The 27,248-nt window shown below is 38.4% G+C and overlaps 2 protein-coding genes across 3 annotated transcripts in view; one reads left to right on the forward strand and one right to left on the reverse strand.

Annotated features, from left to right (window-relative positions):
• Positions 1 to 27,248, forward strand: part of LOC134853121 (inhibitor of growth protein 3-like) — a 446,221-nt gene that overhangs the window by 391,472 nt on the left and 27,501 nt on the right. The window lies entirely within an intron of this gene.
• On the reverse strand, positions 546 to 21,099 carry LOC134852867 (uncharacterized). Its single transcript, XM_063868707.1, has 6 exons — positions 20,873 to 21,099; positions 19,854 to 20,092; positions 18,206 to 19,591; positions 15,855 to 16,014; positions 11,545 to 11,907; positions 546 to 1,072 (listed from the first exon to the last, which is right to left on the reverse strand). The coding sequence occupies exons 1-6, from the start codon at positions 20,892 to 20,894 to the stop codon at positions 1,059 to 1,061; spliced, it is 2,184 nt and encodes a 727-aa protein (XP_063724777.1). The 5' UTR covers positions 20,895 to 21,099; the 3' UTR covers positions 546 to 1,058.

The following is a 27,248-nucleotide window of genomic DNA, read 5'->3' on the forward strand; positions in this document are numbered from 1 at the left end:
TGTTTTGAGGCCGAGGGGATCATAATAGCTTCTTATTAGTCTTAAAACTTTTTGAATTGTTTTGTGTTTTTTCTTTTCGTTGTCTTTGGGCTTGATAGGTTTAGCCTGTATTACATTAGTTTAGTCGCCTCATATTACGTCGTTTCACGAGCTGTGTCTGTGTTTTGTGGGTGAGGGGACTTAATAACTTTTTATTGGTCAAAAATTTTCGGCTTTATTTTTATTTTCCTTTTTTTTCGGACTGACGGGTTTCTGCTAATGTATTTCCGGCTTTTTTACAGCTTAATAACTTTTTTATTTCGATGCTAGTTTCACATTCGTTTGTCTTGGCTTATTTTTGTTTCAAAACTAGTCTGATCGATAGTAATTTTTTTTCGATGTTAAACAATTCCGTTAAACAATTCTCTGTTAAACAATTCCGTTTTTAAATCAACATGCCAAAAAAGCTTAAAAGACAAATATTTTGCCAGCAAATTGAGCTCTCTTCTCAGCCTCTATTGAAAGTGTGGCTGTTTTTTTTTTCTCACAATCTGTCTTATCTGTTTTTAACTGCTCGCTTCCCTTAGTGATTTTTTCCGGCGCTTCAGATTTTACTTTGTAGGCTGATCGGAAGGTCTAGTTGTAAGCGGTAAACTGTATTTTACATTGTTATTGAAACTGGGGCGTTTTGGGTTTCAATTTTTCGTTCTAAAATTATTTATAAAGTTGAAATAACAATAATTAATTGAGAGAAATCTGCCACTTTGTCCAAATTGCTTAAGCTACAGCGCAATGATTAAAGAGAATTTGTTTTCTCGTGGTTCAATGGTCTTAAACTTCAATGGTTCAATGGAAAAAAAATGGTCTCCAGCTGACGTTCTGCTTGCAAAGTAACTGGGCGCGCTGTTATGTCGTATTGTAGTAAAATAGTAAATCACTCATTTTTTAGTAACTGTTAGTTGTGATTCAGTTGGTTATTCTTCGTGTTATTCACAATGAAGTTTTAAATCTGTGTTTGCTTCTAGTCTTTTGTCTACTATTTTCATCTTTCTGCCAAGTGATTTTTCTGCCAAATGACTTCAGTGCGACCAATCTGAAACAATGCAAAAATTTTGCCACCTTTTTGTTGGCAACTGAAATTCTGGATGTTAATTATGCTCCCCTATTGCAAACAAGAGGAGGGATTGTAGGATTAGATGATGGGTGTGGCAGAGGATATTCGTTACAAAATGGACGGTAGAAAGTTCATGTTTGCTGAATTTGATGAGTTTTGATAGGGGTGGAAGTTCTGAAATTCTTAACTCGGTTCTATAAGGGGGATATTTAAGAAGATCCGAAGTTCCATTCTGCTTTTTTTCTTTCGGAGGGTAGTTTTGATATACTTAGACTTTTGATATCCACGAAAGATAGCTCATTGTCACGAAAGAACATAAGCAGGCTGACTTTCCGCATGCTAAATTTTTGACAGTTTCTGTTTTAGTTTGTCTAGAAGCCTGCGCAGTTTTACTATAATTGCGACTTGCTTTTTTGAGGCTTTTTAAGCCAGTTCTTTTGAATCAAATTTCAGTGCTCGTAACTCTAGTATGAGGCAACCTTTCTCAGCCCAGAAATTAAACAATAAATACAATTAATTCTTAACCCGGGAAGGGAATCAGTGGTTATCTGCGAAGAGCTGAGCAGCTCGTTTGTTATTTTATGTTAAGTTGGTCGATTTCCTCACGAGTTATCATTTAAAACAAAGTATAGTTTGCCGGAAATTTTTATTCAACGTGGATGTCCTTGTGTTGTGTTTATATGGTGATAATCAACGGTGAAAGGAAGCGATAAAAAAAACCGGTAATTTGTTCTAAATCGGATGTGGGACTTGTTTCATACATCCCTTTGTGTGTAATATCAACCCAATCCGGCCTCTCACTCAAATCTTTATATCTTTGTCCACTCCTGGAACTATTCCCGTATGAGTCATTATGACCCGGGTATCTCAACCCGCTCCAATGTAGATTCTTTTCCGGGGAGTCGTCTCCTCTAAGCAGGTTTTCACTCTACTCAACTGCCGCAGAGTTTCTCCCCTTTATACCGTGTAATGGTGGGGGACACTAAGACACGATATGATCCACAATCCCGAAAAGGTTATGTTGGTGGTCAGACTAAATCGGCCGATCAAAGGATTACGCAACTTCCCCCTTAATTTAGGTTCTTTTCGGCTCTCCTCTCACGCTTTTAGCTAGTTCAGCAAATCGTGGGTACAATAAGTAAATTCTCAATCGCAAAGGAAATAAAACAATTTACAGTGCCCTTAATGTGCTAACTACTATTTAGCAACTTCTATATTGAAGCCCGCGTCCCGTTCCGTTCAATCACTCGTAAATGTTCGGTTGACTCTATTCAAAACTCGCCTACTCTAGCAGAGCAGCGACGCAACTAGTTCAACCCGGTACTAAACTCGGGTTCCAGCGCAACTCGCTCGCACAGTCTCAACCCGGTACTAAACTCGGGTTCCCGCGCAACTCGCTCGCACAACTGTCTCAACCCAGTACTAAACTCGGGTTCCAGAGCAACTCGCTCGCACAACTGTCTCAACCCGATACTAAACTCGGGTTCCAGCGCAACTCGCTCACTAGCAATAATTGTTCTCTTCTCTGATTGAGAACCCATTACCCTTAGTAGTAGCTAACACTGTTCTCTAAGTAACTGAGAACCCACTACTCTCTCTAGTAGTTATCACTGTTCTGCCAGTTCGGTGGTTGTACCTTAATCGCGTATCGTTATCTTTATTTACTTTCGGTTCGGTCAGAGGCGTACCGTTCCCTATCCCTACTAACATTCACTTAACTAGCTGCCACTCAGGACTTATCAGCTGAATCAACCATTAGGTCAGCTTTAATTTAACATCGGGGTGCCACTTAGTTAATCAGGACATACTGAGCAAACATTGGGTTCAACTACAAAATCAGCTCCCAAGAGTATTTGACAAATGACCCCTTGCATGACTTTATTTTAGTTCTTCCTAACTTTTTCCCTTTCCTATGAATTGGGTAGTTCTCCCGCAACCGGTAATTTAACTTCCGTGATACTTGAAAAAATTCCATTTTTGGTCATTTTAAATTTTATTCCCTTAAGTCCAAGGGCTGGGTAATTCCCTTCCCCGTGTCCGTTTTGATCCGAAAAAACACCACAAGAATTTGTTTAATATGCTGGGACTGTTCATAAAATCTTCATCTCGAAATTCCTAATTCCCCCCATAGATGTTATCAATTTTTGTACGGGGCTGTATTTTTTTTGTTTGTCGCTCTTATCGAAAGTCCAAGTGGAGTGGGTTAAGCTGACCACAATGTTTGCTAATTATAGAAAATCACTTTCGCTGGGGTACAAAGGTCAAAACTAAAAACTCTCTATTTAGGGGCCTCCCCTTACCTCCCCAGGTGGGTAGGTACCCATTACGGGTCCTTACAATGCTAATTTATTGCTTTTCATGGGGTTCCGGGGTCTTGCAGTCAAAAATGCCAAATGACCTCTTAGAGGTCATCCGAGGTCAAATGTCTTATTTTCGATGGGAGATCATTCTCACTAAGTTTCCTTCATATCGGACCATCCCTTCCCATACTTTCGAAAATATTGGGTCAATTAACACTTTTCCCTAAAATTGCCATTTTTCACCTCATAGGAAGTTCCGGAGAGGATTGGGTCACAAGATGCCCACCTACTGGGTTGGGCCCCCCTTCACATTGGTGCATTAAAATCACCAGTCAATTATCACTATCAGGTGTTAATAGCCTTATTCAATTTTCAAGTGCTAATAGCTTCCGACGTAGCCGCCGGATTGGGACCAAACATTGATACATTATAGGTCTTACCCCAACCTACCATCCTCCCAAGTTTCAGCCTCCTAGCATTATCAGGGGTCGAGAAATAACAAAAAGTGGGTTTTGTTTACAGGGCGTAAAACCGGAAGTAATAACCGGATGCGTTCAAAATCCCTGTAGTGATCTTCCCTCGCCTAGGGCTACAATATATTGCATTATGAAGTCATTCTGACCATTAGTTATCGGTTTACAAAAAGTGCTAATTGCATTTTCGGAAATCATTATCACTCGCCCCCCAGGGGTCTGGAACTTTGCATGCCCGGTTAAAATCATCTCTATTAGTCACCCACCAATTTTCATAAGGATCGGACCAGTGGTTCCCAATCCGGGGGGGGGGGGGGGTTTCCAGATTTTTAGCGCTTTTCCGATTCTTCGCCCTAGAGGTCAAATTCAAGGTGCAGGTTCCGATTACGATTGTTTGCTCTCAAACTAAGCATCATGAATTACCAATTTTACACTCAGGTTTCTATAGCATGTAATACAGTAGAATCACCAATTCTATAATCTTCCCGTCTAATCTATTATTCTCCCGAATAATGCTAATGACAAAACTTTTTACCGTTTTTCGACTAAGACAAATAGCCAATCTAACACCTCAACTCGCCTCTTTGTCTAATATCTAATCCCTCTTTTGACACCAATTTTTTTCCTTAACTGGAGTTTCGCTTTTTTTTCTGCTATACTACACCGCCTTGTACTACTCTCCAATTATAGTTCCCTATAGACCCGGTACATGCACCATTGTGTACGTGTTGTGACGCAGCGAACCGCAGGCTTCAGTTTCCGTAGACTCTTACATAATCAATTTATCTATGTTAGCACCAAGGGTTGCTTCCTTGAGTGAAGCAACTAAGAGTCTAAGAAAGATTTTTAAGGCGGTGTGAAATACCTCCACCATTCTATCGAAACAATAAATTATACTACCAAGATTTTCACTGAGTTTCTATCCGTCTTACTGTTGGAGATGTTTCTAAAGCACTTATAAATATCGCAAATGGGATGAGAATGTGAGAGAGGGAGAAAGAGTTTTCAGGTTTACTCACTGAACTGAACTGAACCCCGTACTAGTTCACCAACCTCTTGTTTCAAGTCTCTTTCATCGCTCCTCCTGTCGTTTCCATCTGTCTACGAGGTGCCGGTAGTCCTGCTGCGGCACAGTCCAGTTATCCGACTCCCCCATAGCATCTGGGGGACGCCAACACTGCTTCGGGACCTCGCCCTCTGATGCGGCCGAGCTCCGGTCAACTTCATCTTCACCGAACAAAGACAGCTTTTTCCATCGATCGATCAAATTGTGGAAGTAGGCGGCCTTTACATCTCCAGGCCCCACTTCCCTTCTACTGCCAAGCCACTCTCGGTCATCGTTTGTTCGGAATCGCTTGGATGACCTACGGGAACCTTCTGATCTGCTACCCGCAAGCAGATTTTGACGTTCGTCCCATACTTTCCTAGACTTTCTGTGTTTGCACGTCGTTTCCGTCATCTCTTGGCACATTTCAGCCCAAGTAGTTTTCGTTTCGTCCATGTTAGTGTCATCTGGCCTTTGCACGGTTGCAATCATCATCTGTTCTTCCGCAGAGGCATCGTCCCCACTTCTCAGAAAACCATCTGCAGTCTCGTCCTCGTCAAAACTCAACTCATCATCGTCAGTCCCGTCTAAGGAGCCTTTCGTTTTTTCATCGTTCCCGCCCGGAGCAATCGTTACTTCTCTTCTCCCCCGTCCAAGCATCGCGACTACGCTTCGCGTGCCGTTTGTGTGTGACAGTAAGAATGTAATTGGGCGACTCAAAATTGGAAAGAAACGGGGAAATAATCCAATTCCACGCGTTGACTCCCCCACTTCAATCATTTTCCCACTCGTAACTTTGCCGCCTATTACCACAGCATTCTCTTCACTATGCTCATCGACCGATTTCTCATTTTGTCCCATCTCCGTCGGTAGACGCGTTCCATTGAGTTGTCGTCGGGTTCGCAATTCCCCAGATCACCTTCTCTCAAAGAGCCATGACTCATTCCCTTACACTCGTTTTCCTGACCGCTACTTTCGGAAACTTCGATGTCTATTCGCTCGGTGAACTCGTCAACCATCGCCGATTCGCCAATTCTGATCTCAGTCATTTCTGTGCCAGGTCCCGCACCCTCGTGATAAACCAGCACCGTGTCACAGGAGTCTGTAGTCGCATCTGCATGGGCGCATACTCTTCCTGAATCTATTCCACGTCGGATTTGAAATCTCGGTCTCCCAAGACATCTGAATCTGACCTGAATTGGACTACTGCACTTCGTTCCAGTTTTCAGAACTTCGTTCCTCATGTCGAAAACGAAATCTTCCTTCTGTTCATACCAAACGAGTCCAAGTGTTAGATCAACATCCAGTCCATCGACCACCAAGACTGCGGTCCTTCTGTTAAACTGTCCCAGCTGCAGCACGATTGACGCTCTGCCAACTACTTCCAAACTGACTCCTGTTTTTGTCTCGAGAACTTCCTCGGCCTGTCTCAGGGGCCTCTCTGATCCAATCAACCGGTAGGCTTTGTAGCTTAATAGGGTCCATTCAGTGTCTGGATCGAGTTACACTTTAGCAGCCCTGTTGTTGACGTAGCCATTCGTAAATTCTCTGATGGGCATCCAACACCTGTCGTCCGTCTCCACGGGAGTTGATTCACTCACTTCCTTCCTCGCATTCTTGGGGGCCACAACTCGTGACTCCTTCACTTCGCGTCCCACCACCGGCTTGTCATCTCCGTCTTTCCGATCTACTAACTGTGTCTGAGACTCCTCTGCGAGTTCAATTTTCTGTGGCCTTGGGCACGACTCCCATTCGAATGAAACCGCCGAAATTGGTTCGGAACTCGTGAAAAATTTCTTCGACTGCTCATCATAGAAACTTCCTATACCTTCATTCATCCATCGAGTACTCAGAACCATACCGTGACCACCTCGTGGTTCTCCAAGAGTACTGCTGGGAATGTCCTCTTCAGTCTCCCCAACTTGATTTCCACCAAAATTAATCCCAACTTTTCGACATCTCGGACATTTCCGTCACATCTTCCAATCAATCTTCCGTTGAACTGCAGTATAGCTGGCCGTGGCTGCAACGTCTGGTAAGCGTCCAGTCGCATCAAATTGCCCGCAATCTCGTCGTTAAGTTCGGTATCCATTTACACACCATTGGCGAACGCATTCACAAACCTCCTGCGAGTTTCAACGTATCTGGTTCTCCGCCCTGCATTCGATTCGACTTCCGTTGCGACCTGAATTTTACCCTCGCTAGTTACAGAACCGGAACATTGGGTCTCAGCGCGTGCAGTAAACTCTGTTTCAACGCTACGTTGTCTTGATGTGATGCCAACAGGTTCTGCCAATACACCCAGCCCTTCGTGGATCGGCTCGGCTAGCTTGGTTTTGTCTTTTCCTTTGCTCGTTGCTCTTGGGACCTCGGGGTTTCTGCCCCCGTCAAGCACAACTTCGAAGTGATGTGGGATCATGTCTTCACAATCTTCGGTGATCACCTGAATCGTTTCTTCCCTTCCAGTCCGTAGCACCCCTCTGGGACGCTCGAGGAGCATCCCGTGTCGTCCTTCCAATTGTTTGAGACTCAGAACCACGTCGACTTCTATCTCAGTAGCCGCCACCACAACAACATCCAGCCGCTCGGTGAATGTCCCAATCTGCACATCCACTTCTGCCTGGTACAAAACAACAACGTCACTAACCTGATCGTCCCAGCATTCGTGAATTTTCCCATTGAACGCCTGAAGCTGAGGGGAAGATTCTAGGATCATGAAAGCACATATTTTCATCATGTGGACTGCAGTAGTCTCTTACAGCTCCATCCGAACTAGGAAGTTGTCCACGAACCCATCAATCAAGTGCAGCTTCGGGTTAACCTCGGTTGGCACTTCAGCCGCTTCCAGCATCCTTCTGCTGCCCGATGAATCGTCATTATCACTTCGTATCGAGTGAGCTGCCGTCGTTGAATCTGGTTCGACCGGCGTGGTCCGTTCGCTATCCATACCCGTTTTCGGCTTCTTCGATTCTTCCACATTCCACATCGATACCTTCTTTTTCGTCCCAACCGTTTCTTCGTCCAGCATGATCATTGATGTCTTTGGTAGTTTCTCAAAAACTACTAGCGTCGGCTCCATTAGGTTGCTCTCGTGACACAGCGCTCTTTTTTTTGTGGCTTACGAATAGTTTGTGACACTCCGCAAGTCCCTGAGCACTCAGGACTACATCTGAATCGAGAACTCGGTTACTGACAACGATCAACATGAAGGTTCCCTCAAAGCTACCGAATCCGACTCTTGTTCTGATGTATCCGAGGGCCTCGACCTTTCGTTCTTTTCCATTGAATGTTCCTTTCAACTTTCCATTGAATCTCCGGACAGCGTCTTCGCACCCGAGGGGTTCAAGCAAACCTTCGGATATCAAATTGCAATCTGTCCTATTGTCAATCTCAATGTCCACTATTTCGTCACACACACTGCCCCAAACGAATGTTCGTCCCTTGTTAGCCGATTCCGATCTGGGGGCAAAATGTTCTCCTCCAACTTCTCCTGTCAGCATTCTGGGATAGTCGGAGGGAGTCATAATCTGCCTCATTCTGCTTTCACCGAAGGGAGTGCCAATCTCTTCCAGCAATGGCACTGAACTATCGCTTGCATGAATACAGCGCCGCTGATAGTCAACCCTGATTTCTGACTTTCTTTTCAGCGTGCTGAGACTAATCAACAAGGGTCTGAACAAGTTCTCCACAACGATAACTACTATTTTTTCGGTTATTGATCCTATCTCCAACTTCATGATTGTCCAGCCATGAATGGCAGCACCGTCATGCCTTGGACCGCAGTAGTTCCTCAGTTCCTTCCTCGGATGCATCATTCTAAAATCGACGTAGTTGATCTAATTCGAATAAACCACGCTACCTAAGTTGGTTCTTAACAGAAACAGATCGTCTATTCTCGCTTTGAATAACACTTCGCTTGCATCTTGATTGTCTCGATTCATTTTCTTCTTCGTTGTTCGGTCTCTTCGTCCAACACTCGTTGTTGCCGAATCCAAAGATCGTTATTCGCTCGATAAAGAAAGCCCACCCAGGAGCGCCAATGTAGATTCTTTTCCGGGGAGTCGTCTCCTCTAAGCAGGTTTTCACTCTACTCAACTGCCGCAGAGTTTCTCCCCTTTATACCGTGTAATGGCGGGGGACACTAAGACACGATATGATCCACAATCCCGAAAGGGTTATGTTGGTGGTCAGACTAAATCGGCCGATCAAAGGATTACGCAACTTCCTCCTTAATTTAGGCTCTTTTCGGCTCTCCTCTCACGCTTTTAGCTAGTTCAGCAAATCGTGGGTACAATAAGTAAATTCTCAATCGCAAAGGAAATAAAACAATTTACAGTGCCCTTAATGTGCTAACTACTATTTAGCAACTTCTATATTGAAGCCCGCGTCCCGTTCCGTTCAATCACTCGTAAATGTTCGGTTGACTCTATTCAAAACTCGCCTACTCTAGCAGAGCAGCGACGCAACTAGTTCAACCCGGTACTAAACTCGGGTTCCAGCGCAACTCGCTCGCACTGTCTCAACCCGGTACTAAACTCGGGTTCCAGCGCAACTCGCTCGCACAACTGTCTCAACCCGATACTAAACTCGGGTTCCAGCGCAACTCGCTCACTAGCAATAATTGTTCTCTTCTCTGATTGAGAACCAACTACCCTTAGTAGTAGCTAACACTGTTCTCTAAGTAACTGAGAACCCACTACTCTCTCTAGTAGTTATCACTGTTCTGCCAGTTCGGTGGTTGTACCTTAATCGCGTATCGTTATCTTTATTTACTTTCGGTTCGGTCAGAGGCGTACCGTTCCCTATCCCTACTAACATTCACTTAACTAGCTGCCACTCAGGACTTATCAGCTGAATCAACCATTAGGTCAGCTTTAATTTAACATCGGGGTGCCACTTAGTTAATCAGGACATACTGAGCAAACATTGGGTTCAACTACAAAATCAGCTCCCAAGAGTATTTGACAAATGACCCCTTGCATGACTTTATTTTAGTTCTTCCTAACTTTTTCCCTTTCCTATGAATTGGGTAGTTCTCCCGCAACCGGTAATTTAACTTCCGTGATACTTGAAAAAATTCCATTTTTGGTCATTTTAAATTTTATTCCCTTAAGTCCAAGGGCTGGGTAATTCCCTTCCCCGTGTCCGTTTTGATCCGAAAAAACACCACAAGAATTTATTTAATATGCTGGGACTGTTCATAAAATCTTCATCTCGAAATTCCTATTTCCCCCCATAGATGTTACCAATTTTTGTACGGGGCTGTATTTTTTTTTGTTTGTCGTTCTTATCGAAAGTCCAAGTGGAGTGGGTTAAGCTGACCACAATGTTTGCTAATTACAGAAAATCACTTTCGCTTGGGTACAAAGGCCAAAACTAAAAACTCTCGATATAGGGGCCTCCCCTTACCTCCCCAGGTGGGTAGGTACCCCTTACGGGTCCTTACAATGCTAATTTTTTGCTTTTCAGGGGGTTCCGGGGTCCTGCAGTCAAAAATGCCAAATGACCTCTTAGAGGTCATCCGAGGTCAAATGTCTTATTTTCGATGGGAGATCATTCTCACTAAGTTTCATTCATATCGGACCATCCCTTCCCATATTTTCGAAAATATTGGGTCAATTAACACTTTTCCCTAAAATTGCCATTTTTCACCCCATAGGAAGTTCCGGAGAGGATTGGGTCACTAGATGCCCCCCTACTGGGTTGGGCCCCCCTTCACATTGCTGCATTAAAATCACAAGTCAATTATCACTATCAGGTGTTAATAGCCTTATTCAATTTTCAAGTGCTAATAGCTTCCGACGTAGCCGCCGGATTGGGTCCAAACATTGATAAATTATAGGTCTTACCTCAACCTACCATCCCCCCAAGTTTCAGCCTCCTAGCATTATCAGGGGTCGAGAAATAACAAAAAGTGGGTTTTGTTTACATAAGGCGTAAAACCGGAAGTAATAACCGGATGCGTTCAAAATCCCAGTGGTGATCTTCCCTCGCCTAGGGCTACAACATGTTGCAATATGAAGTCATTCTGACCATTAGTTACCGGTTTACAAAAGGTGCTAATTGCATTTTCGGAAATCATTATCACTCGCCCCCCAGGGGTCTGGAAATTTGCATGCCCGGTTAAAATCATCTCTATTAGTCACCCACCAATTTTCATAAGGATCGGACCAGTGGTTCCCAATCCGGGGGGGTTTCCAGATTTTTAGCGCTTTTCCGAATCTTCGCCCTAGAGGTCAAATTCAAGGTGCAGGGTCCGATTACGATTGTTTGCTCTCAAACTAAGCTTATCTATCACTGAATTTCATTGCTACAAGTTCATACAGTCGGTTTACGTTAAAATCAAATTTCGCAATTTCTAACCATTTTCATCATGAATTACCAATTTTAGACTCAGGTTTCTATAGCATGTAATACAGTAGAATCACCAATTCTACAGTTTGTTATTTTATGTTATGTTGGTCGATTTCCTCACGAGTTATCATTTAAAACAAAGTATAGTTTGCCGGAAATTTTTATCCAACGTGGATGTCCTTGTGTTGTGTTTATATGGTGATAATCAACGGTGAAAGGAAGCGATAAAAAAACCGGTAATTTGTTCTAAATGGGATGTGGGACTTGTTTCATACGTACCTTTGTGTGTAATATCAACCCAATCCGGCCTCTCACTCAAATCTTGATATCTTTGTCCACTCCTGGAACTATTCCCGTATGAGTCATTATGACCCGGGTATCTCAACCCGCTCCCCTGTCTGTTCACGTCATAAGTCACGTGATGTTCACGCTGTTTGGGCAGCACGACAGGGTTTGAAATCGTTTGGGCGAAATATTTCATTGGTATTTTGCTACGTCTGTTCAACTTTTCGTGTACTTCGATGCTTTTTGCCTCTTTTTCAAGTGCAGAGTTGAATTTTTCTCGATCTAGTTTCAAGCGCCTCTCTTGCACTTGTCTGATTTTCTCGTCTGTTGGGCTCATGTTTTGTATTGTAGACGAAGCTGAAAATAAGAAAAACTTTTAGTAATTATTAGCATCGCAATCTCAATTAACCTTTGTCATTGTTGTGCTCAGGTGGGTTGTTTTGTTATAATTATCAGTATCTTGTTCATCTTCGCCTCTTTTCCTTTAACCCCCACCCTCTCTCTCTCCCTCTCCCTCTCTCTCTCTCTCTCTCTCTCTCTCTCTCTCTCTTTACATCTCTTTAACTCCATTTTTTTTTAAAAAAACAGTTGTCAGATATTTACAAGAATGGTCATACAAAGGAAATACTTTTCAATTATTTTAGTTATGCCTTATGTCAAAAGTCACTCTGATTGGACAAAGTGAATAAAGTGTTACGAAATTTTCACAGTATTTGAGCTGACCTACTGAAATTTTCAACCACCGTAGAAAGATGGTGAACTTTTTCTTTGTGATATTTTTTCAGGCACTTGTGTGGTGTTAGATTTTGAAAAGAGTACTTCACACACACACACACACTTTGACCGAAAATTGGTGTTTACATGATAATTTAAAATTCACTTCTTGAAATTAAAATATAACATCACGAATATTATACTGGTGGAAATTAACTAACAGAAATATAGGTTTTACTGAACTTATTGTCTAATTTCTGGGTCTATTTTGGACTAAGTTACTCGGGAGTTGATACAGAATATTTACAACGCCCGAGATCAAATGACCGCAGCTACCCTCGATCGAACAAAAAAATATTTGGTTTTGTTTTTAACGAGATACCAGTTCGATGAAGAGATTACCAATTTTTCAGAGTGAATTTTCTCAGGAATAAGTGGTGTAAAAAGTTCTTCATTGGAAAGCATCATTCTCAGCGAGAGCATTAAGGTGTTGAGTTTGAGAAACTTCCCAAAATCTTTTGTTTGTAGCAATTTCACGCCTTTTGCAAAACTGACTATAGATGTTGGCAGCTGTTATTTTCAAACCCCAAATCAGCTGGTAGATCCTAAAAATTATTACCTTTGTGATTAGCATGAGTTTTGCAACCAGTTACTATACTTTTTTCCATAAATAAACTTTGTTGACATGGCTCGTCTCCTGGTCTTTCTGTTGGAAATGCTCCAACAGATATGATTTAAACATTTTAGCGTTTTAAAATCCGTCCTTTTGAAGTGAACTAATTTAGGGTCGATTCTAGGAAATTAACTTTTTAATGCTCTCCTTCGGATCACACCAAATGCTTAGAATAGAATATATAGTTCGAAGTTTTTCATGACAACAATTTTGTTTTCGGACTTACTGGATTTTACCCAAGTTTTGTCAAATCATTTGGCGCTCGATACTTGTTATTTTTTTCATTTTTTTATTGAACTCCGTCACTTGTGTTGCTGGACCTGTTTCCAGCAAGTAAAACCTCATTCGAGATAAACATTTAGGTTTTAATGGTAATTTTTTTTCTGTCTGCTAGTTTGCAATGTTAATTGTTATGTGGTATCGTAAGTGGTAAAAAGCTCCGCTCCACCACCTTGTTTTTTGGTAGGATCGCTCAGTTCATTTGCTCATGAAACATATTCGGTTTAAATTTCAACTAAAACTATAAAAAAGCTATTTAAAAAGTAAGAGCTTAAAAGTGAATTTAATGTTGTTGACTAGTTTATAAACCGCGTGTTCACTTACATGAAAATTTCCCAAAACAATAACCCGACTGCAATTTTTGTAAGGCCATTGAAAAATTATTTTTCGTTAGTTTCATGGAAATTTAAAAAATATTTTATCATATAAACCGACTGGCTGCTGGTATGAGTTTTTGTTCCGACTTTCGATACGAAAGTAACGGAATATTTGCGCTCGGGTTGGGTTTTTTTTTCTTCAGACAAGTTTCGACTTTTAAACTAGCCATTTTTGACGGAATTTTTTTATATCATGCGAAAGCTATTGTTGTCTTGAGCTTAAATTTGAAAAGATATTTCACCTGTGATTATTTTTCGTAGAGTTATGGGAGTTTAAAGATTGTCATTTTGGCCAATTTGGGACAATTAACGCGCGATATATTTCGCGCTATTAACGCGTAAGCGGAGCTTTAATCCGTCTTAGAAATCGTTCCAAATTGGTTGAACGAAACTTATTTGCCATAAAACTTGAATTTTCAAACGCGTTTTTCTCAAATTGGGTTAAGATTAGACAAATAGTGAAGAGAACAAAAGTTGCTTAGAATTTCACCAGAATTAATATGGTGCCATTTTTTCTCCGAAATTCTCAACAAAAATTTTACCCCAAAAATGGGTCATTTTGGCTTTTTTCAATTAATCAAGAAATACGCGGAAACTTCTTTGTCAATTGATAAGAAAATTATATCACAGGAAGCCTCTTTTGCAGCTCAACAAAGTTTAGAAGGGTTAAATCTCCAAAACCAGTATAAGAGAAAAAATTATCACTTGATAGTCAATAAATGTGATTTTTACTATATAAAACCCAGAAGTTCTGTTTAAAAATATATTTTAAACAATTTGTGCAAATTTTTGGAGATTTAACCTTTCTTAAACTTTGTTGAGCTGCGTAAGAGGCTTCCTGTGATATACTTTTCTCATCAATTAACAAAGTAGTTTCTGCATAATTCTTGATTAATTGAAAAAAGCGAAAATGACCCATTTTTGGGGTAAAATGTTTGTTGAGAATATCGGAGAAAAAATGGCACCATATTAATTCTGGTGAAATTCTAAGCAACTTTTGTTCTCTTCACTATTTGTCTAATCTTAACCCAATTTGAGAAAAACGCGTTTGAAAATTCAAGTTTTGTTCGTTTTGTCCGGATAATTTAAATCAGCACTGTACTTTATATGGCGTGATAATTTCATAAAAATTATGTGGGGGATAGTTTCATTTAAAAAAATTCTAATTTTAGATTTTTTTTCATCTTTATTTTATTACATTTATTTTTTATGTTATTACTGCCCCATAAACCCTAAAAGGCAGTCGGAACCTTTAGGGCTTCGCCCTGATACGAGCAGTCTTGTTGAAGTTTAAGAGATAGTTTTGTCTGATGATTATTGATGAATTTCAAAATTTTATCCATTTACTGCACAGTATAATTTTGTCACGGCCGCTCAAACAATCAGTATTGGACTCGACTTCTAATTGGGAATATATATTTAGAAGACTGAACAAGTATTGAACAGCTTTAACTTTACAAAATGTTTTACTACATAGGAACTAGAAAGTGCCGGTGAAGTATAAAACTTCCTAAATATCTCAAAAGATGTTCTTCTCTGTTTTGTCTAAGGAATTTTATTGGCGATTATATCGTTTCGAAAAAACAATGGACTGAACTAAAATAGTTGGCAAAATATTGAAAACCCGAATTCACTTTTTTCATACCCGAGATGGTATTTGTATAGAATGCAGAAAATGTACGCAGCTATAAAAATGTATCGGAAATGTACGCAACTACCAGCTGCGTAATAGTTATTTGAAATGAGCTACATTTTTTCAATATGGTGCATAATTTAACTCTAATGTGGTAAGCATCTGGTTTGTATTGTCCGGTTGCGTAGCAGTATTCATACTCGTCAATAAGCAGACAAAATACTATATTAACCAATCAGATTCAAAATGAAAAAGCAAGCTTACGAAATATTTATTTATTATTTATTAATTTCTTTCTTGTCTTGATTCTGATTGGTTAATATCATATTTGTCTGATTACTGACGAGTATGAATACGCGGTTGTCTAAATACAGACCGCACTCCGTATTGTCCATATATTTTTGGCTCGCTTATGCTGTCACTGTTTTTTCATACTAGCTCCAACTGGTTTTAATATTCGCATCGTTTACACAGGCGTTTTTTACTTTACTTTCTCAAACTGTATTAATAGTCTTAGTTTTTTACTTTTTAAAACAGGCGCTGTTCTTTTTATTCTCGCTCGCATATAGTCTAACTGGTTCTACTGGAGCTGGTTTTTATTACTGGACTTGTAATTGTAACTACTCACTGTTGGCCGAGTGGGTCCCACTGTGTTGGCGACTGTGGTTGGGGGAGTCGCTGGGGTTGTGGCTCTTCTTACTCTCCAACTCCAGAAGTCTTCGGCGTCTTCTTTCTTCTTCGATAAGTTTGTTTTGAGTCAACACATCACTCATGCGCAGATTCCTTTGCTGAACACAGAATAAGTTTTACCACTTTATGTTTATTTGCTAGTGTTTTAGAGTCTGTATTACTTTCTGCATGCTAGGTAATGGGTAGATTTTTGTCGATTAATGTTCTGACTTTGAGACAAAGCTTAAATGAACGTAGTGAATTCATTACGTTTCCGCCCCTCAATCGACATTCGAGGTCGGTTATTCGAGGTCCAACAAATTTTGTGCTTGATGCTTGAGAGTGAGGCTTTAAAAATTGAATTTTTTTGTTAATGGCTCATTTTTTTAAAACCCTTCTCCCCACACAAGACAGCATGTACAAAAAGAATATTTTGCGCCTAGTAATGTTATGCTATATTTCAATAAATTGTCTTGAATCGATTTAGTTTGGATTGATTTCTGACCCGGGATCATTGGGGTTCATAAAATTAGTTTGTGCCGTGAAAATATTTGTTGATTGCTACTGAGCTTTAACACTGCGGCATAAACTGCGAAAACGGAAATTTATTGAAATGCTAATTTTTTATCAAATTGGATTGATAAATAAGGACGTGGTTAGAGACTGTGTTTTGTTTTCAGATACAAAATGACTGAATCTGTTTGTGTAGCTTGTGAAGAAACTTTCCCGAACATGCAGCTCTATCGTTGCCAGAGCTGCTCTGAAAAGCAAGATAAATCTGCAGCCAATGAATTTTTGTGCGAAGACTGCCTAGTCTTACATATCCGGAAAGGCCATTCAATTGTCGATTCGAAAGGAAACGAACCGTTAATATGTTCTAAGCACAGTTTTGTCTGCACAGAATATTGCAAAACATGTGACGTTCCGTTTTGTGTGAAATGCTTGAGAAGTCATAGCAAGCACGAGCTTCAGCTAATGGATGAAAAAGCATCAGAAGTGAAAGCTAAGGTGTTCGAGTTGTTGACGGAATTAGAGGTCAAGGAAAAGCCACTAAGGTTGAAACAAGAGGCAAGTTTGGATATTTGTCACAAAAACCAGCAACTAATAGAAGACTTGAAAGAATTGGTCAAAGAAGAGTGCAAGAAATTGGAAGAGAAAATGCTGGAAAAAATTGATGAAAAATCGAAACTGAACGAGGATGAATCAAATGACCTGAAAATCGTTTATGATAAGTTGTTGGAATTGCAGAAAACGACTCGAGAGCTGTTAAGTCAATCAAATCCGAAGTTACTGCAGAATATAGTGGCGACTGCAAATGATATACAGAGTTTTGAACCACATTACAATGATTCAATTATAAAAGAAAGCCAAGTTTTTTCTTGTGATTTTGGAGATATTCGTGAAATGTTCGAAAAAAAATTGGATGAATTTATGAAGCTCATGGAAAATACTAGTAATCAGATTTTTAATTTGAACGGCTATTACCAGCCTCTTATAACTAGAGTAGAAAGCAGCATGAATGAAATCAAATTTTCAACTGTTTCCGTTGATAAAAATAATGGTGCTCAAAATATGAGTGGTCTTTCATGTGATGAAAGATTGGAATGTAACACAAAAATCACTCATATCTTCCAAACCAGCAGCAGACGTTCTGGCAATTTGCATGATGTTATACTAATACTGCTGAAAGACAAGACTGCGAGAATATATGACGTTGTGAAGTGTTGTCTTGAACCATGCGACTACCCGAAGTCTGCTAATTTCTTGTGGCCTTATGTTTCGCCTCTAAATAATTGTTCTCTGGAGTGGTGTCACTGGGATGCTAAGGAGAAGAAAGTTCGATTCAGCCACAACGTGAATTTAAGTTTCGACTCTGAGCAGTGTCCCAAAATAAAAATGAGCAGCTCATATCCTTTTGTGTTGTGCTTTTTCGATCAGAACTGTGACATCACTCTTGTCTACACATCTACTAATGCGATTGAGAAAATCAGCAAAGAAGTTCATCAGTTGGAATCAATAGACTGTATTACTGCGTGGTATGCAGACCAGATTCTAGTCTGGACGGTTGCCACTAAGTCGGTTACGTCATTAAAGAAACAGAATTCGACATTTATGATCGAACAGCGTATTTCTTGGGAGAATAAACCGGAGGTGTTTCCTATTAAGATTCAATATTGTCCTAACGCTCATCTGTGCCCCTTTTTGAAACAAACTCCAGAAAACAATTCAGACGATGCTTACGTGTTTGGAGTTCTTCAATAAATCTTATATATCTCTCAATGACGCTCAACTTTTATATCCATATCTTACCTGTTTGTCCATTTCAAATTGAATTGCCACATAGTCAAAACTATCCAGCTCAGAATTAACTCCTTCTACATTCCCTGATTGGGGGAGTAACCAACCCTCTTCTGTCCCGAAACTCCCCCCATATTGAGAATAGTCCTCCCCCTCCCCTCTGGTTAGACCTCGCTCACTTTGTTCATGATACGAACCATCAAAATAGAATGAATCTTCTCGTTGATCATGATAGTTGGGGGTTTCGGGATACTGTTCTTGTATATTATGAGAAGTATAATCACGTGCTTCTAGATTACAGTTGTTGTCATAATCTTGAATTAAAATTTCGATATCATCCTTTTGATCCGACTCGAAATCGTAGTTGTGACTTTCAGGCATGTAGGGTGTGCTAGCGTTTGCTTTGGGGTGTGTTAAAAATTCGCCCGAATTTCCCTGTTGTGCCGAAAGGTCAAGAGATTCGTTGCCGAATTTACGTGTTGACGGTTTCTGGTTCTTTTTAGAAGTTGAAGTTTCATCAATTTGTCGAGTAAGTTGGAGTGAGTTTCGAGGTGTTGGATTGAAACTTTCTTGGTCGAAATCGATCGATTTTTCGGTGCTTTCATTTTGCAAAACATTTTCATCGTCATAGAATTCTTCAATACTTAACCCGCTTTCAAGTTGGTTTGTAGCAGAATTATGTTGACGATATATAATTGCATCATCGCCGAATTGATCAACTGGTAAAAACTGTTGTTCATTTGTTTGCGTTGTGTTGTCGGACAATTTTTTGTCGGCTGTTTGAATGCTCGCTTCGAAGCATTTTGGGCCTTTAGTTTGCACGCCAGCGTTTCTGCTTTGAATTCTCGGAGTATGTTTCGGAATTCCATTGCTGTTCGCATCGGCATTAAAGCAATTCTGGTTTTCGTCAATCTGGTTGTGGTGATGATTTTTTGATTCGGAAGCTGAAACACCTGGTTTGGGTTGCAAACTTCGAAATAGTTTCGAGTCGTTGTCGAACTCGTTTCGACCGTATTTGTCGTAAGAACTAACAGGTTTCTCGGTTTCATTCGATATTGGTGTTTCTTTCTCGTATGTAGGAGCTTTTTTGTTTGAGTATCTATTAGGCGATGGCGACTTTGAACGTTGACTGTGGTTTAGAATACGACTATAAGTGTTTAGATTCCTGTCTTGGTTTCGAACCTGTGTTTCGGGTGAATAAGGTTTCCGCTCATATGATTTAGTTGGTGTTCTCTTTTGAAATGGAGAGTGATAGTCTCCCAATATAGCACCTTCTTTTTCGCTCAAGTGTTTGTACCTATCGTAGAGGTTTTCGATTTCAAGTCGACCAATTGGGATGGTAGGGCTCTGATGGTAAGATGTTTGTTGGGTTCTTGTTTCGAATAGGGGTTTTCGGTCCTAGAAAGATTATTACGAGTAAAAGTAGTTAAGGCGTGAAAACAGATAAGTTGAAATTACCCTTAGTAACAAGTTACAAAAAAGAATATATTTTTTGCTCTTATCATGCGACTTTGAAAAGACAATTGAAGTAAAACTATCTTAAACAGATAACGGAAAATATCGTTTATTCCACATAACTTGAAAAATTTACGAAATTTGAAAATTATGGAGAAATAGTTCCAAATTGATATTAAATGGAACAGAAAGTTGTTGCGAATACCGTGAAGTCTTCTGTGCTCCTGAATAACCTCTCCTCCCCCCTCTCGCTGTCTGGACCCAAATGTTCCCTCAACAACTCCTGAACCCGTTTCTCAGTTCTCCGCGTCTTTGCACTTTTCCTAGAGGTCAGACTTGTTGGATATCTGTTTCCGTTTTGCATGATTGCAGGCGCACTGTCTTTTATAGATGCAAACAGATGTCCTGTGCGTTGCTCCATTTCGCTTATTTTCGTGCTGCTATCTGAAAAGGCTTAATTTTTTGAACAGCTCCTACTAACTGTTTTTGAATGCTTTTCACAGAACTCCCAATATCTTTATTGCTCCGACCATTTCTCTTTTTCTGTTTTTCACGCAAAATTATCTGAATGGGTCGAATGTCAGAATGTCAAATTAAAGCCGTCAGTCGTGATTCGAATGACCTTAAAAAATTGCCAAAAATGTTTTCCAGTGTCGAGCGAGTACATCGAGCGCCCAATCTTATATATGGTTATTTTAGGTCGTTTGCAATAGCTTAGAATCAAAAATTTCTGCACGAAAATCCCAAAAAAAATTTTGATTTCTTATGTTTTAATATATATTTTTTTGTTTTTCAGTCATTTTCTTCAAAAACTGATGTCCGTTTTGCCTGTTTTACTATTACTGTCGAATATGCCTAATTTGTAGTTTTTTTGTTCATTCCTTTTACCAAACCACGCAGAAGAAACGGCACTAATTTGAATGAAAAAAGTTTGTGTTTTTTAAGACTATGGTCGGAACAGTCAGTGCTACTTGCACAGTAACAGGCTATCCTTGTTTTCTGCCAGAATTTAGTTTTAATTTTTAGGACTTCATTTATTGTGAAATTAAGTTTTGTTTTAATTCATTTTAAGCGGATGCTATGTGACCAATTTCTTCTTTTTTCGTTTTTTTTTTGCTCTGAGTTTCTTCGCTCTGAATATCGCATGCGTCCTTTGCATCAGCTTATTAACTTTAGTTTAGTGTCGTTATCAAAATAATAAGAAATTTGTCAGTTGAAACTTACCCGAGAAAATTTTCGTCGACATTCAGGTTGTTAGGTTGTATGTAAAAATTTTACTTGTGATATATTCGATATAAATTTAAAAAATTGAACACCTTTGCACGGTGCGTTGAAATTGTAAATCGTAATCTGTAATTACTGAGTATCAGGTTACGTCGCTGTTGAGTTTTTAGCCGTAATTTCAAATTTTCTCAAGTCTGTGAACTTACATACCGTCACAGTAAATTGCAATTACTACTCTGTATACGCAAAGTTTTTGTTTTGAGCGAGTATTAATATGATTTACAAGCGTATTTACGTTTTTATGAACAGTCTTCGATTGTATATAAAATGTATCTGTCCCTCTTAGTTGAGATTTTACAGATGGTTTTGTGGTCAAATGATGATTATATGATATAACTTACCGCCTGCGAGAAAACGAAGTCGAGAAACAGACCAAAATTTTTTGGCTCTGAATCTGGACGAAGTTGAAGTTATCGCATGGATAGGCTCTAGAATTAAAAAGAGCCCTCATTTCTGTGAGTACATACTCTGCGGTACTGAATTCGCGGGGTTTGAAAATTACGAGGGGGCGGGGGTGGTGGACCTTTTTCTCATTGGAAATTTTCAAAAAATTGTTTTCATTGTGAGGCTGTTCCAAATTATCAGGGGGTCCTGCAACTTCGAACAAATTCTGACGGGGGGCCTAAAAATAGTTTTTTTTTGCTCTTTGTTACTTAAAGGGCAATTTTGTTAGCTTTTTTATTTATGGATACTCCCGATGTGCTTATTGACCCTTACAAGTAAATGTTCTGTGACTAAAGCTGTTTAAAAAAGCTGAGGTTTCACTATGCCGATTTGATGATGTTGAGATTATTTGTCCAAACCCTGCCAGAATTTTACCCTAATCAATATCAAATTTCCATGCCCTAAGTCTGTACTTTTTACAATGCGAAGCTTTGTGTAATACTACAGGGCTACTTTTTTTCCTTCCTAAGGCGCAAATATTTGTGCTATTTTTGATGGCCTTAAGGCAGGAGGCTGAATGAATAATTGATAGCATGTGCGTTGATTTTTGATTATTAACTAGTTAACACAGTTGATGCATTCTTAATTCATCAAATGAGCCGACGAACACTTTTTATTTTTTAACAGAAAAATCTTAAAAACTCTTTTTCAGAAGTTTACTAACTCAAACAATTTTTGAAATGCATAATTTGTACCCAGTTTTGCTGTATGCTTTCCAATTTTTTGCATGCAAAGGTAGTGTGGTTGCCATTAGTTTATTACATTCCAAATTTATCATATGCAAAGTTGGTGGATTTTTTCAGCTAGCTTTCGCCACATTTTATAAGCGTCAGTGGCAATATTGTGGAGAATTCTGTGATTTCAAAATGCAGCTTGGCTTCTGTGTTGATTCGATGCATCAGTCGTATGCCTGGCTATAACTCTTATTGTTCCGACTTTCGATACGAAAGTAACGGAGTATTTGTGCTCGGGGTGGTTTTTTTTCTTCAAACAAATTTCGACTTTTAACTAGCCATTTTGACGGAATTTTTTTATATCATTCAGAAAGTATTGTTGTCCTGCGCTTAAATTGGAAAAGATATGTCACCTGTGATCATTTCTCGTAAAGTTATGGGGGTTTAAACATTAGCATTTTGGCCAATTTGGGACAATTAACGCGTGATATATTTCGCGCTACTAACACGTAAGCGGAGATTTAATCCGTCATAGAAAGCGTTCCGAATTGGTTGAAGGAAGCTTAGTTGCTTTAATTAATTTTTCGTAGAAGCGAAATTTATCACTTTGCATTTTATATGGCGTGTGGGGTGATGATTTTCACAAAAACTCCCTAATTTTTTTTACAAAATTTTGTTCTTTTTATTTTCTTTTTTTTTACATTAATTTTCGATGTTATTACTGCTTCATAGACCGTAAAAGAACTTTTTCCATGAAAAATATTTGTTAAGAGAGTCATACAATCATTATTGCCCCAAATCTTTACTTTCGTCAACCAACAGACGTATTTTGGTATCTTGTTGTGGTACCAGTTAAATTTGAATTGACTTTTTTTAGTTCTTCATTTACCTACTCTGATAACATACAATTTCGTTTTTTTTTTCAATTTTTTCTTGTTTTTATTCAGTTTATATAACATAGATTTAGTGGTTTCTTATTGCGTCGTTGATGAAAACAGTTAATGATGCGTTTGTGTGTTTTGATGGCGTATTAAAACTTTTTTGAGCTTTGAAAGTTTTTTATGAAAACAATTATCAACGGTTGTCTTCAGTATTGTCCATTTTTTAACCGATTAGTAAGTTTCGTGCTTATTAATTATTGAATTGTGTTACTTGTAAACATTGAATTTACTTGTGGAAACAGGGATATTTTTTTCAAAAAATGTGGTTACAAATTTTGTTCAAAACTCTGGAGTTTTCATTATCAACATGAAATTTCTCATGACAATTACCGAGTTAAGGAGAGCAGTGTAGGAATTAAGCTCGTTTTTTAAGTCTTTTTTTGTACAGATGCCTGGAACTTTGATTGAAAAATTCAGAAACCCTAAATAGACTTAAATTGGTATATCTTAATTTCTTTATATAGTTGCATTAGGGTTACGAGTCAACGTGAACTGATTAAATTTCGAAACATTTTAGGTGGAAACTCATCTATCTTACTGTATGTTATTTAATTAACGTTTAACTTTTCACTTGTTTTTGAAATCCCCATGTTAAAATCATAAAAATGACATTTTTTTGCTACTGAAGTCAAAGGTTGTAAATATTCTACACGAACATGGAAGTACGTTTTTTAAGGAAAATTGTTGAGGCTTAAAAGAACGAGCTTTAATTGTCAGCATTTCTTAGTTGCTTTGGAACAATTTCGAATTTTCTTACATTTAATATGTTTACAAGCTTTTTTGTATGCCGTATATTTTGTTCTTTTTGACAAATTTTCTGCTTTTCGCAGGTTCAAAAGTTTCATGGTTTCTAAAGATTGTTTCTATTTTGGTACAATGCATATTAATTGTAATTGTATTAGGAATCTTCCGATAAGTTTTGGTTTCGGAAACTTTAATGGCTTGTAACTATTTTAGAATAATTGTCAAATTTTTAAAATTTTTGTGCCACGAAATCAATGTCAAGTTCTGTCAGGTAAGACTAATACTTCGAAAAATGAACCAGAAATAGCGGTCTCTTATTTTTCAGGCTGGTATTAATTCTTGTTCTTATGTTGTTTGATACATATTTAAGAATGAAAGAAATAATTACTATGTAAGTCTTGGTAGTTGTCAACGCTCAGTTTTGATTTTTCGTGGTGTGACTTCTGATTTATGTCTAATTCGTTTCAATTCCCTATGGTAAAAGGGCGGCAAACTACGCTATCTAACAACGAAAGTGCATATTTTGCAAAAAAAAAGTTTGAATGGCCTAAGTTTTGAAAGGGACTTTTTTAACTTGCGAGAGCAAGTTACTTGCAATCGGGTAGAAGAATTTTTCCTGGAAACAACTTGTTTGAAACCTGTCTGTGAAAAGTTGGACTTGCTTTCCTATGGAACCCTCAAGGCCCAATCATACTTGTTATAGTGGTGAAGTACGTATTTTGAGATCCTAAGGTTCTGGAGTTCGGATCCCGACCGGACCACCATTTTTTTCTGAGAAAACTTGAAATGTCTGACTATCGTTTGTCTGCTTATGTTTTGAATGTTGTCTTCAGGTTTAAACAGTTTTTACTTTTAATGAAAGTCGATCACTTTTTTGTAAATTTATCAACTCTCATTTTGAATTAGGTTATTTTTAGTTCCGTTTTTGTTTTTTTTTCTCCCTCAAATGCTTTCTGCTGATTTTGTATTGCTTCAATCATCTTATATTTCATCGTGTGAAGAGGAAACAGATCTTTAAGGCAATAATTATAATGGCAATTGTGCTCAGCGCGCGTTCACTTAAGGGTTTTCAGCTAATAAGCTGCTCGTTAAGTGATTATGAATGCTTACTTTACGCTGGTGATTGCATTGCTTGGCGTTTTTTTTTTCGGAAATTGGATATCAGTCGAGACAATTTTAAGAAATATTTTTAAATTCATTTTTCAATTTCCTAATTAAGTGTTTTTTTCTAAGTAGTGGTTTCGGTCTTTCTTTTCATTCGCTAGCTGATAATAATATGCTTTGGTTGTAGCGGAATACCGAAAAATTTACTAATGAATATTTTTTCTATTTTCGAAAAAAAAATTGATATTGAAAGAGCTTAGTTTTGCTGCTTGCTATAATTCAATTTATAAATCACATCCATTTGTTTTTTTTGAAGGATTGGATTGACTGCAGGACTTGTTCGCTGAATTATTATCTACCCTTTAATATAATGGGCCTGCTAGATATAATGATAGAAAAAAAACTTGAAACATTTTCTTACACCAATTAGTTCAGCAATATAAGTTTTAGCTGCTTCACTTTGAGATTAGGGCGTCTGAACTACGAACAATCTATGCTGGAACGATTATATGCTGGAAATTCTCAAAAAGAGATAAAACTTGATGTTATTTTCTTTCTGAAAAAGTAAATGTATTTGAAACTTAACTTTTACACAGAAAACCTCTTTTTGTCGGTTCCTTCGTAGCATACAGTCAACGGCTTCGAGTGCTTTGAAATATACAAACTTTAATTATATCTTATCTTTTCGTAATTAGCTACAAGATTGGTTCTTAAATTATGATGAGTAATTGGTTGTTCAGCAAATGGGCCCTAATTTGCTGACAAAAATGCTTACAGCAAAATTCTTTTAAAAATAAGACTCAATTTGCTAGAAGATTTGCATGCACGTTGTCGAATCCCTAACTGCTCAGTTGTAATTTTTTGAAATGTTTCAGAAAGCAATTTGAAGTTTGGCCTTTCGGTTAAGTTTTGGTGATTTGAGAATATATTGATCCATTCTAGCGATTTTCTGACCGAAAATCATTAACTGAGGTTTAAAAAAGCTTTAGTAGCTCAGATATAGGGTACTCGAAAACGTTTTTTGCTTCGAAAAGATGACTGACTGCGATGTTGTTGGTTCCCGAAAAAAAATTGAATTTCAATTTTTTCTTTTCTTAAGTACGAGATGCGCTAGTGTAATAGTATGACTACTCTTTTTTTCTAACCGTAGTCGCAAATTTTGTTGCAACTTTTGGTTACACTACGGCTATCTGGTAGCATGTGCTCTGACATTCGAATAGTAATAAGGTAACAAAGTTGAAGCATTTTTGATTCATCAAATGAACCGAAAAAGGCTTTTTGCTTCGAACAACATAGCAAATGTAAAAACTCGATTTCTGAAAATTTCTTCTATTTCAATATATCTCGCAATTTTTTTAAATGCATAATTTATGCGTAATGTGGTTCTTAAGAGAAATGAACGTAGTGAGTACTATTATATAGGTCTTGCTGATTTTTGTCGTTTTTCGCGGTTCTTTTTAAGTTCAGCGCATTTCGATTGTTAAAAGGAAGGCAAATTCCACTACCGAACAGCAAAAATGTAAAGGTCACAAAAACTTATCGAATTCTTATTTCGAAAATGGAAATTAATTATCCGATTTCCCAGCGAAATAAGTTTTACCTATTGATCCAGTTTTGTCAATTTGGGTTTATTATAACACAAAAGTGTCCATTATAAATTGCTTTGCAAGTTCAAAGAGCTTTAAGGCCATCTTTGTTTTCTTTGAAATTCAAAAATTGAAGATATTTTAAAAAAATTAAGTCGATTTTTTCTCAATTTCGTTGCGTTCATTACTCTTTTCCAACTTTCAGTTGGCTATGTTAAGCTTTCCGTTTATTACATGCAAAGGTATCTTAGATGCCTTCAGTTTGTTATATTCCTGATTATTACTTGCAAAATTGTGTCTATTTGTATTTTGTACCATTTTTGCTGCATCGTATTGGCAATTTATTAGCATATGTAGCTGCTTTTTTTGTGACTATGTTTTCCGATTATTAAGCGTTCGTGGCTGAGAGGACAGGGCGTGAGACTACTCCAATTCTCGAAGTCGCAGGTTCGAAGACAATATGTGTTTCTATTTTTCTTATGTCATTTTATAAAGCTGCTTGTTTTGTCGTGTTCTCACTAATGCTTGCGACGCGCAGCTTCGCCTCTGTGTTTCTATTCTATATCAAATATCCCCTTTTAAGTATTTTTCGAATGATTTTTTTTTTGATAAAGCATTTTGATGATTAAAACCTTTTGATTTGGCTAAAATTAATGTTTCGACTTTTGGAGAAAGTGATGGAATATTTTGTGCTCTGGTTGGTTTTTTCTCCAGACAAATTTCGACATTTTAACTAGCAATTATTGACAGGAAATTTTTAATCATTAGAAAGCTATTATTGTTTTCAGCTTAAATTTTAAAAGAAATTTCACCTGTGATCATT

This window comes from Symsagittifera roscoffensis, chromosome 8 (genome assembly GCF_963678635.1).
Source record: "Symsagittifera roscoffensis chromosome 8, txSymRosc1.1, whole genome shotgun sequence".
Taxonomy (NCBI): Eukaryota; Metazoa; Xenacoelomorpha; order Acoela; family Convolutidae; genus Symsagittifera; species Symsagittifera roscoffensis.